The sequence below is a fragment of the Epinephelus fuscoguttatus genome, linkage group LG8 (genome assembly GCF_011397635.1).
Source record: "Epinephelus fuscoguttatus linkage group LG8, E.fuscoguttatus.final_Chr_v1".
In the NCBI taxonomy this organism is placed as follows: Eukaryota; Metazoa; Chordata; class Actinopteri; order Perciformes; family Serranidae; genus Epinephelus; species Epinephelus fuscoguttatus.
The window spans coordinates 12788490-12801310 of NC_064759.1; the positions used below are offsets into that span (position 1 = coordinate 12788490).

The following is a 12821-nucleotide window of genomic DNA, read 5'->3' on the forward strand; positions in this document are numbered from 1 at the left end:
AGGAAGATATACTGAGAGTACCCAAACTGCTGCATCTCTGTACGTCAAAGTGCATTAAAGGGCCAAGTGTAATTCCTGCAGAATGTCAATATCAGTTCACTGGAGAGAAAGAGAGTGAAGGAGGCAGTCAGTCCACTATATCTGTGCATTTATTTATAAATCAATGAAGCTGGAGAAGTCTGCTGGAGGCTGGTGGAGTATCAGGGCAGACACAATCGTTCTGTCTCACACACCAGAATTAATAATCAGACAAATTACCTCTGGTCTTTAATTAGGTGCTGTCTCTGTCTCCTGAAGGGATACTTTGCCCATTTTCAACCAGCTTTGTGTCATAACAATGTGGGTAGCAAATGAATGGTTGTCAACATCCCTCCATCTTACCAGCGCCAAGATCTCCCTACTTATCTCTCAGCTACAGATCGTACTTCAGCATTTTCGCTAAGGCTAGTAAATAAAGGCTGGGACCTGCTCTTTGACCTCGTAGGAAGTAAGATTCTGTGACTGCATTGCCCATTTCTCACCTTTAGTGCACCATTTGGCTCTAATCCCAGAATTTGTGAACCAAAAGTATGTGCCATACTGTAATGTAAATATGGAAGCTGAAAAAACTGAGCTCAAACCTAAAACTAAGCAGTGCTGATTAAATATAAATCAAGATTATGTTACTGCGTTGAAAATGTTTCGCCTAAAATGTTATCAGAAACACATTTTAGCTTACCATTTAACAGTAATTTGAGATTGTTTGTCACCAGCTGGTTGCCATATTGTGTCCTGTGGAAAAACAGGCTCTAACAGGCTCATATTATGTCACCCACCAGCAGGAGCATTTATTGATGCAATGCATTCTGGTAGTTTTTCTCTCCTTTGAGCAAATGCAAATGCCACAGCCCTTTTCTGTTTTCTCTGGTCATATAGCTCCAATTTCAAAAGTATTTGCACATTTTTAATGACCAAATGTGCAAGTTGGTACAGATATGCAACACGTAACATACACAACACATATGCATGTGAGTCAACAGGACTGCTGGGAGCCGTTACAGGTCGTCACAGATGAAGCATTACATCCATCACACTTATGACTTAAAGCTGTAGAGAACGGAAATAACACACTGAAATTTTCTCCCCCTCCTGACCCTGCTCTTTATCCTCCTGCTGTTTTTAGGTTTCTGTTTATGCTGAAGCAAGGTAGTTTGGGAGTTCCCCTCCTCCTCCTCCTCCTCCTCCTCCTCCTCCTCCTCCTCCACCAGGCCTGTCTCCTCTAATATTGATGAGACTGCTTTTTAAATGAAATGACTGGCCTGATTTGCACAAGTCTGTGCACAGCTCACATGCACACTCACAGGCACAGATATCAAAATTCAGGGCCAAATGCATATGTTTTGCACAGAGGTACTGTGGAACTGAAACCGCCGAGTCCTCAACACACTTCTGACTGATGACTGAGAGGCACAGGAAGGGACATCACACAACAGAGGCCCCATAATCACACGCACACACATAAACAAAGACCCTGTGGTTTCCTGTGTATCTGCAGCACTCTAAAGCCCCGTCTCGTCTTTGTCTCTGCCCTACAAAACAAACACAGGCCACTTGAAAAGATCCTACAAGAGCTCCCCTTTGTTGTTACAGGTTATAAGCCAGATCTGGTGTAGCAGATGAGCACCGGTCGACTACAGACCAGCTGGGCTGTCACAGTGGATTTAGTCAAGTTAGAAAATATAAATCATATGCCATCTCTCCCTTTGTTTCACATTTTAAATTGCTGTCAGGTGCTAATACCTAAAAAGAATTACAACGAATGTAACAGAATGAGTGGACAATATCCTCTGTAACAGTGTTTGTAATTATATACTGCAATATCAATATATTGTAAGACATGTTTCTCTTTCCTGTCTTACCTATAAACTTACTAGTTACTGAATTAACTATCAAAGGGCTGTGCGTGAATTTAGAGCCTGGGAACAACTGCTCTGTGTTATCTAATCCACTTTAATATCCAAAAAAGAAAGTACATTGCAACAATAGTGGCATCTCACATCTAGCTAATATATCACTCCGCAAAACTTAATCATAACTCTCATCCTAAAATGATTTTTGCGGGCATATGTAGCCTACAAATCACGAACATTTTCTCAAGTCTGTGGACACCCCGGTCTTCAGAAGAAAATGTCGGCATTGCCCGTTTCTGCAAACCTTGCATGTGTTACATCTGCACATTTCATACATATCAACAATTCTAATGTGACAAAACATGTGAGCTGACTTTGATACTGGGAGGCGGAGGGGATGGTGGATGGCGTGACACCTAGATGAGACAGTTGTCAAGCTGCAGACCACTGTTGGAGACCAACAAATAACAAAACCTGTTATGTTTCAGTAAGTCATCACTGCTTGTCCAGCAGCTGTTCAGGCACCAAACATGCGTGTTTTTTAGGAACTCATCTCTGCATTTCCAGTGGCCTTTACGCCACTGAATGTGGGTGTTGTCTTTGGCGACCCATTTGTGTGTTTCCGGGAGCTTTTTAGGCTCCAAAATGTGGGTGTTTTGTAGCTACCCTGTGTTTTTCCAGCAGGGATAGTGTCATGAATTTTTTTAAACGAGACATCAATGCATTTCCTGCTGTGATTGTACCCCAAAACGTCATATCCTAAGCCCAAATATGATCTTTTCCCTAACCATAATCATCTGGTTACAGTCAACCAGGGGTAGGCAACCTGTGGCTCTGGAGCTACATGTGGCTCTTTAGTGCCTCTCAAGAGCCTCTAACTTTTTTTTTAACATTTTAATTATCATTTATCATTTATCTTTGTTGTAGGCCTAAAGAAATTATTACCTTCTTACAAATGTGCTTCATTTGTGTACAGGCTGGAACCTTTAATAGTGTGGGCTGTCCTGGCACTACTGGCTCAAATATGTTTTGTGGCTCCAGACAGGTTTTTTTTTTTTACTATTTTTGGTCAAAAATGGCTCTTTTGATAGTGACGGTAGCTAACGGCTGGCCTAAACCTGACCACACATTAACAACACATGGTTGAAATGTTAAGTTTTAACGTATCCACTATATAATCACATGCCAATCTAACATATCAGTGGTTTGCAGAAACATACAGTGACAACATTTTTGATGGAGTTTTTAAGGGCATCTCTTATCCAATAACTGCTGTGTGTTTGAAGTTAATTTGAATGCAGGCATGTCACAGCTGTTAGACTTTGACTGTAAGTAAAACTGCACCACAAAAGAATCCAGCTCTAGCCTTTTTATAGTTGATCTGCGGTCCCCTTCTAAACTCTGCTTAGTATAACAATATCAGATTTGTCCGATCGTGTAAGTGCACATCCTCCAACATTTATTCTGCTGGAACTCTTCTAATCCCATCCCTCCCCTTTCCTTCCCCGCTGGCACTTCTCCCATCTACCTGAAGGTCATTACGTTGCTTTGTGTTCAGCAGAGAGATCAGTCTGACAGGCAGTGCCAAAGCTGCATTAACCCTCCACGAAGAAGGCAAGACGCTTGTGCCAGGTAAGCACAGAGGCAGACACCGAGGCTTCTCAGCATCTGACGTCAGGGCCAGGCGGTGTCTGTCCCAGCTGTGCAAGCTGACCAGCCTGCGCTGAATGCATGAGCATCTTTAGCAAACTGCCCATTAAGTGTTTAATGTCTCTGACAGCTTCAAGGGCATTAGAAGCCCTGACGCAGACGAGATGCTACACAGCAAGTCTGTATAAATCTATAAAGCTCCATTACTGAGAAACTTTGAGTTGCAGGCTTGCTCTGCTGTGAGCGTAAGGTTTCCATAAACAACTGAGACATAAAGCAGCACATAAATATTGATTCAAGCTAAAATACTTAGTATCATACCATCTTACACAGAATGACTGACTGTCTAATCTCTGTCTCTTCAGCACGCTTCCCCCCGTGGCTGGACATGTGAGGGCACGTGCCACCACTCAGGCAGAATCTCCTTATGCCTCCACGAGTGACACACAACACAGTTAAAGCTGATTTAAGTCATAACATTAATAACCAAAGAGCACAGTCAGTCTGAGCTATGGGAAGTGCTATTGTTATTGCCATGACTGAAGTCAGGATCAGACTCTGTGCAAAAGTGATCACCGCTCACTGTGGCTGATTTAATTAGCCGAAGGCGGGATGGTAGAATCGTCTGCAGTCATGCGCGTGCGCACACACACACACACACACACACACACACACACACACACACACAGAGAGAGAGAGAGAGAGAGTGATCTAATTTGTTGGAAAGTGATGCGGGTGACACAGTGACAGACTGGTGGGCTGGAGGTCAAATGAAGGTGCACATCCTGTGTGATTTGTGATAGTTAAGCTAAGGAATAAGGATACAGACGAGGCAGTGCAGTGACAGCGGAGGCTGGCGCCTGCAAGATTGATCAGTGTCTCAGGCAGCAGAGACAACAAGGACATCATCCTACTTATTTATGCAAAATTCAGATTCAGATGAAGTCAGGTTTGTTTACAAATGCACATCCGCACTAAACATGAGGAAAACAGCTTGAATTGAGTGATGACTGTGTGTGTGTGTGACATGTTACACATTATCTCTGAATATAAGGGCATAAAACTGAAAACAGAGGAATAATAAAGGTGACACTGATTCAAAATGCAATTAAAAGTGAAGCATAAATACAGTCTCTCCTTATTTCTTCCCTGTTATTTAATCTACTGTGGCAGTCCAGATGCTGATGCCTAATAAACAGAATGAAAAAGCTCAGTAACAGCAGTCACAAAGTGGCACAGCACTAAAAAGCCAATTAGGTATGTAATATGATGAGATGAACAGTGTGCACTCATATACACAAACACAATTAAATATAAAATAGGGTGAGCGAGATGAAGAAGGAGGGATGAAACTTGGACTCAGTTGGGATGAGGATGAGAAATTATGTTTATTGAGATGCAGTTTGATGATGATGATGATGATGGTGATGGTGAAGACTGTGGGACAACAACAAGGTCAAAGAACCTCATCCTTAATTGTCACACAAGCTCGTACCTGTCCGCTTCTTTTTCGACTTGGCTCCGTTTAGTCCCTTCTGTTTCTTTCTTTTCACGGGGAGAACGAGCGGAAACCATTTCTCCGGGATGTCTTTTGGTACTGTCATCTTGACCTTTTATTCTAACAGTCACCCGCCTAAATTCTTGTCAGATGTGCGCAGCTGTTTTTCACTGACCGCCGCATCTCCGCAAGGACGCGCGGGGATGAAGCTCCGCTCCCAACTTCAGTCAAGTTAACCGCGCACTGACCGTCCCATCCCTGCCTCTCTGTTGCTTCCTCTCTCGCCTCCCCAAACACACACACACACACACACACGTGCACGCACGCACTCACACACACTCGGTCCATCCCTTGCTCTGTTTTCTCTCCCTCCTGCTGCAGAAACACTGAGGTCATTTTCTATAATAACATCAGTCAGCAACTTCACAGTTAATCTGACACCGGCTCTCACTGATTGATTGATATGGCCTGTGTTATACATTTTAAATAATTACGTAGAATGTAGATTTATTCATTCATATCCTAAAATATAATAAATAAAATAAAGTGTTAAGATAAAGTGTTTTATCAACTCTGCACCACAACCCCATCAATCACCCTGACGCACCCACGTCCAAAGTCTGCACCGTCAGCTTCTTTAGGTCTCATCCACAACATAAACACTGTCCGCTGTGGGCATTACGTAACCGCATAGGCTCCGGGTTTATCGGACGTTACCACAGCAACCGCCTCTGCAGGGATCCCACAACTGAGCGAGCCTGTGGATGAGGAAACCGGGCGCCATTTTGGATCTGAAAAGCATGAGGTAATCGGAGCGTGGCTGCGGCGCTGAGAGCCAAAGTGGCTCGTGCAGGAGGTCCAGTTTCCCTGCACGTTTTTAAAAGGGAGAAGGTGCACTGCAGTGGGCGGGGGCAGGCAGGTGCACGTGCTGCGAGCCTCGTGCCGATACATTTAAGATTGCCGACCACACGCTTGTCCTATAGGCGTTGGGTACATAGCCTACATGAAGCATTTGACACACAGGAAATATAACAAAAGGAGCTGAAAGCTTGCTTTTCTACTACAGGTGCACATATGGCTGAAATACTCATGTTAAGTAAGAGTCAGGGCTGTAAAATGTAAGGGGACATTATGGTCATTATAGTGTAATGAAACTACACTATAATTTTGTCTAAATATAAGCCCTGTGCCACTTTGTAGGCTACACAGGAGAAATGTCCCCCTCCATATTCAGAACGTGTGCAATCAACACTGCTTTGTCATGAATATGATTCTGCCATAAAATTGCATCACAGTTTTTGCACAGGGCCAAAAACCAGAACCCAACAAAAATCAGTGCCATTGCACACCACAACTGCATGCTGTGTTTCAGCCCGACATGCTGGTCGGGTTCGCAAGTCTTCAATGCACAAATATGACAGCATGGCATATAAAATACGAGCTTTACAGTCAAACTTTGGGCTTGCGTGTCAAAATGCAATCAGTGGGGCCCCTTAATGTTCTGCAGTGCATCCTTGATGCTAAGATCTCTGAACATTTTGACTGATACCTGTGAGGCACCTGAGGCATTTGAAACATGATGTGGCAGGTTATGCTGTTTTATGTGTTGTCTTTTTCTTTTCAAAGCTGAGGAAAAAGTGTATACAGAAGTATCCACAGAGAAGAATGCAGCTCTATTCAGTCTTTTCAGTCATCACCCTGATGATACTGTCTGTTAGGGCTTAATATTTAATCTAAATATTACAGGAATCGCAAACTAGCCAAGTGCAAACCACATGAGATGCAATTCTTTGAAAAAGGTAAATGGTGTCATGACATGCTGTTGTAAATGAAGCTTTGAGGTGATACAGAGAAGCCTCAGCGTTTAAATAATAATCAAGACATAAGGGAACATGCCTGTTTGGTACAGACCTCAGCAGAAATCACATCATCATCATTTTTAGATTTGTTACAGTGAAAATGAAATGACCATTCCCACTAAAATCGCGACTCATATCATGTTAAAATAATCTCGGTAGGACTTTATTTGCATATCCCGCAGCTGTGGAGTAGCAGCTGGACCACAGTACTCTATATACTATGTATTAGTTCAGTATAACAGGTGATTGCATTCACACTTGTGCTCAGCTCTTAATGCATCCCTGAACACCTCCAGACCTGGTTTGGAAAATCAAATTAAAATCTATCCACCGTACATCCTGTTTACACCTGTATGTTAATGTGTTTAAGTGCTATCTGACCATAATCAAGTCACTATATGAACACTTATTAACACCAGGTAAAAGTCAAGACTCTGAGGGGCCTTGTGAGCTTCCCCGCCAGCAGACACCCTCTCATGTTTCACTATGATCTAGCCATCAGGGCCGCTCACACTTCACTTGAAAGCATGAATGATTATTGTGTTAAGTGTCAGGCACTGACCTGGAGGAGGTCTCTTTCTGAACATCTCCACTCTGCCGGTGTCTTTCTGCTATGGCCCATGAGATTGTCTGCAGAGGGAAAGAACAGGAGGTGAGGGCAGAACAGAAGCAGCCTTAAAGGAAGACTTTACCTATTTTCAACCAGCTTTTTATAAAAATGTGGGTAGTACGTGTAAATGAACTAAGGTAAACTTCCCTCCATCTAACCAGCACCCAGATTTCCCTACTCATCGCCCAGCTCAAATCTAGCAATTGATCATAACATAGCTTCAGGCCGGCTCAGACCAGACCAACAACTAAGCTGTGCTCCATTGACTCTAATGCAGTCGTTTCAGATTTCCTTCATTTTCAGGCTGGTTTTATGGATTTGGAGCTAAATGTTGTGCCTGGGGCACGTCGTGTATTAATGATACTCGTTACCTGGAGAGGTTGGAAAAAGATATACGTTTCTTCCCTGTTCCAAAACCAAAATCAAACCCTGAAAAGTGTAGGGTTAGCTAGCTAGCTACTGAAGATATAGCCTACTGAATGTATACACATGCTGCTTTTGCTTTTTAATGATTATAACAGTGAAAAAAGACCGACCCTGCTGTACAGGAACCAGTGAAGGGAAGCAGGGAAACTTTGTTCATATTCAACCAGCTGTGTGTCATCGCATTGTGTGCAGATGAAAGTTGTCTGACCATCAGAGATCCCTGCCTGTCCAGCAGTAGAGGTCCAGGTGCTGGCAGCAGCACGGGGGTGAAGCCAAACACCGTTCATCTGCACACACTGCGATGCCACACAGCTAGTTCAATGTCAGCAAAGTTTCCCTTTATATTCATTGTCTTGTGTGGCGATCAGCAGTGATGTGGTGGTTCACTTTTACACTGTGATCTGTAGCCTATAGTTGGGCTTTAGCTTCTAACTATCTTTGTCTTTTTAACCTGTTGTTGCTGCTGAGTCAGTTTGACATCCTGGATATATCCTTCAAACACAGACTGTAGACCCCTCTGTCTGCTTCTCTCTGCAATCACTCTTTCATTTCTCCAAAAATATAAGAATATTTCTTCAGGGAGTGCAGTTAGTTATAGTGTGGGCTCCATGCTTACTGCGATAGCTTGTTGGACCATCACAATGTGCGGGGCTCTAGAGCCTTTGCTCTAATTAAAGATTGTACTTCCATGTTTCTGTAGGCCTGCCACCATGGACACAAAGAGTATAGAAGTGGATCGAGAGAGGAAGCCAGCTGTCTCTCTACAATTTAGTCCAAATTTAGAACAAACGGTAAAACTAGGAAGTGCTGATCACATATAAACCAAGATTCTGATTTTAGTGCACTGTTTGGCTGTAATATGAGAGCTTATAAACAGGAAGTGGACGCAATAGGCCTACTGTTGCCTGTATTGTGAAAAGCAAGCTAAAAAACAGATAAAATGGTAAAACTAAGCAGTGCTGATCAAATATGAACCACGATTCTGTTACTGCATTGCCATATTGTCTCCTTTGTCAAAACAGCCAAGTTTGCATTACATCACCCACTAGCAGGAGTGTTTATTGGTCTGTTGCAGCCCAGTGCATTCTGGTAGTTGTAGGTTTTCTACCTCTTAAGGAAAAGCAAACAGCCCTTTTTTGGTTTCTGTGATTATGTTGCACCAATTTCAAAATAATTTGTCTTTCTGCTGCCTAGTTTTATGAAGAAAACATCTTTCCAGCAGTGAAATACTTATTCTATTGTGAAGAGAAGCACTGAGGAATGAGGTGGTGAAAGTGGTTATAGAGGAGGAGGTGAAGTGAGAACCATACAGACAGATATTTTCCATTTACCAAACAGTGTTCATGTCTTTTTTTAAGTTTCCGGTTGTGAAAAACAAGTATTTGCCTCACAAAGGAGAGAAAGTACAAATTTCAGTCAAGCATTACAACCGCTGCACACAGCAGGACACACACACCAGACTATCTCTGGTCTGTTAGAGCCATAATGAGGAAATGACATTCAGCAAAGAGCTGCATCTGTCTCTGTGGCACACGGCGTCAGGGGACTGGTAGCTCAGGCCAGATCCACTGACACTCTCCTCCTAAAGTGGATGAGAAAGAGTAATGGAGCACACTTCTTGTCTCTTCTCACTTTCCCCTCTACACATTTATGCTGACCTGTTCATATCACACACCTCACTGCTTTCACTCACTGTGTTTTATCTCGGTTAAGTAGCGGCAGAAGGATGAGGGATGAGGTTGCGGAAGCGAGGCGTTTTACATCCTAGTCTGGGGTTTGTAGTGCAAGGTACACACAGTATGGCAGACAGGGGCTGGAGGCAGCGAGCCTCCAATCAATACTCCTGAGAAAGAGCTGCTCTGCCTCTCTCCACATGAGCCGAGCCGATTGGCTTTCAGCTACAGTTTCCAGCATCGTCTCTTGCTCCGTCATACACTCTTCACTTTCACTGCATACTTTCTACTCACTTTCTACACTGTGAGTCTAATAGAGACTGTGGGATGAGAGTTGTTTGCCATGTTCTCTCACCTCGCTCCAGTCTCGCACTCGTCACGTCCCTGCCTCACTCTGTCGCTCTCCATCTGTGGCTGCCGTCTTGTATAACCCCACAGACCTGCAGTGCCCTTATGAAATAAAGCTGGCAACCCGGGGAGTGAGAACACCGGGGACACACTGAATAACTGAGCACTTTTCTTGGCCTCTGAGCAGAATTCCTTTCATCTCTCTCACTGGAGTCTGGCTGAAGTTTTAGAGGATTTGCAATGGCAGAAATACTCCATGAAATGTGTGAACTGCAACAGCAAAATGCAGAATCTCACATCCTAAACATCACAACATTTACACATAGATAGTCCACACTGTATAACCATCTTGTTGAGACGTACTGGCTGTAGAGGAATTGCTAGAACAACGCCTTTTAATTTTCTTTCTTAATAATTCTACCCACCATCTGCTCTGCATCACATTCTCTGTCGTCACATAACAATAAAGTTGGTCAACAGTAACCTCAGTGTATTTTGCAGATTTGTTAATCGTCTCTGCTACTGTAGCATCAGCAAATATTTTCAAGAATATTTGCATCACATCCTACTCATATGAACCCCAACATTAAACTGCTATTGCTACCAACTCCAACAAAAGGGAAACCACTATGCACTCTGCCTGCTCCGAGGGCAGCCTGTGCATTTCTCCAGGAGTAATTAAATTACAGGGTTTTTAATCTCTCCTGATACACAACCACAACAGAATGTAGCTCTACGCACTATCTGCATGACTTATGGGTAAAATCAACTACAAGTTCACTGTAGGTCAGTGTAGTTAACTTTCATAGGGAAGCAGAGAACAACACAAGACTAGAATAGCTCTGACAAAGTTAAGTCGTCATGCAGCTGGAGGGCAGGTTGTGTATGTTTTGAAGAGGGTGTGTGTTGCTATTGCTAAAAAAAAATCTCCAGTTGTGCTCAGTTTGGTGTATGCTCTACATTCAGGACACTCAACTTATGGTCTGCAGGCCAAATCTGGCCTGTGATAGGGTGCCAAGTCTCCTGCCAACCACTTTCTAATTTTTCATGGAAATAAATGGATTCACACTGGTAGTTTTTGTGTAATTTGAATAAAAATAAGGTGCCAAAATGAGTAAAAATCATCATAATAGAGCTTGTTTATCAAAAACAGTGCCAGCGGAGGATCCCCTGGATGCTAAGCCCTGAATGTCCTTAAATCCTAGAAACGCCCCTGCATACACCTGACCTGTGCAGCTGCTGTGACCTGATTTGCCTCTTGATGAAGATGAGTGCAGACAGCAAACGTCAAAAGGTTATGATATATACCGATACATATCATTAATGTTTATTAAATAGCTCATGGCCGCCTGTCATTTTGTAAAAGTGCTCCCGGGCAAGGTAAGTGGAAGATCCCTACAACACACTCAACACATTAAATATCTTTAAACAGTAATTAAGTTGGTTTAGGGTGGCTGTCACTTTCTATAGGTGTGTCAGTGTTGCATCAGCTTGATATACTTTCATAAGGAAGCACAGAAAACAAACTGAAACAACAAAAGACTGGAATAACCCTGACAAAGTTAAACCATTATGCATAAATTCAACTGAGTAACACACCATAAAGCCCAAATGCTTTGTCAGAAATCCATCAGAGTGAGTGTAGTGATGTCTGTGGTCACCACACTCTGACAACTAACTTTCACTCTGACTTTGGGGAAATATTCTGACTAATCTCAGGCTACATGGAGCTTTAAACCCCCCCTGAAACTAAGCAGTGTATCTACTGTATGAAGAGAGCAGCTTTAATGTACATCACATTGCCTGGCGCAGTAATAAGCGCTGATCACCTCACAATGAAAACCGAGACACACATCAATATATTTGCAGCTGAGAAACTGCACAGCAAACCGGCTGCCCATACATGATGGAGGCGGCTGCAACCCACCGGCGCTACAACACTCCAGGAAACACAAACCTACCTTTTTCAAGTTGGCGTTATAAATAGGTTTCTGGTGGAGACATGCTCGTTGCTCCTCTCGCCGAGGTCATGGTGAGGTTTTCAGGCTTGAACTGGACGCTGGCCCCGTGATGAGGTATACGGTCACTGAGGTGGGAGGGGGGAAACAGGGATGATGCGCTGGAGACACCGTGGCGAGGTGAGAGGAGGGTTTTGCTTCAGCCAGAGGAGAGGAGGGAGGAGGAGGACGAGGAGGAGGAGGAGCTGCACCTCCTTCACCTTCTCCACCTCCATCTGAACTCCCACTCAGGACCTTAAAGCACATTCACTGAGGTCATATTTTCTTTTTATATGTATTACAGGCCCACTTTTTAGAGGCAAACCCATTTTAAAAATCAGTTTTATTGTTTCTGTTTTTAACACTTCACTTTTTGTCTACTCATAAAAATCTCTGCTGCGTAAACAGGCTGAATAAAACATTTTCTTTCACTTATCAATGGCCATGTGCGTTTTCCCCCTTTTGTGTCATAGCGCCCTCTGCTGCTCTGTCAGCATTATCTGCTCCCACATCTGTCCACTGCTCAAGGTCGCAACATCTGCATTATGTCCAGCATAATGCAAACATTAAGCTACTGCAACATCCCCACACTGCATCTGTAGATTCACCAATTAAATGTTCTTTCTATCATAATTTCATCATCATCATTTCAAAGGAAACCTGTTTTTTCATTTTACTTACATATATTTAAAAACATGTACCTCAGAGACCCCTTGGACCCCTGTAGAAATTCAAATGACGTTATTGTTTAATAATGTTGTAGCATGCAGAGATATGCTCATGCATGACTCAGTCTGTTACTGTTGGAAGGAGATGACGTGGAGAGATGGCTTCACATTGTTTTTTCGTTCTCTGTTACTCTATAAAGCTG

At 43.2% G+C, this 12821-nt stretch overlaps 1 protein-coding gene across 2 annotated transcripts in view; it reads right to left on the reverse strand.

The window, feature by feature from the left end:
* Positions 1–12113, reverse strand: part of atp8b2 (ATPase phospholipid transporting 8B2) — a 34311-nt gene extending 22198 nt beyond the window's left edge. The window contains exons 1-2 of one of the 2 annotated variants that reach the window (XM_049584386.1): positions 11915–12113; positions 7459–7526 (exon numbers count right to left, since the gene is read on the reverse strand). In XM_049584386.1, coding sequence (XP_049440343.1) covers positions 7459–7483 — 25 coding nt within the window. In that variant the 5' untranslated portion in view covers positions 7484–7526; positions 11915–12113. Of the gene's footprint in view, positions 1–5034; positions 5305–7458; positions 7527–11914 lie in introns of those variants that run through there. The other variant, XM_049584385.1, reaches the window with a different exon arrangement.
* Positions 12114–12821: the final 708 nt, after the last annotated feature.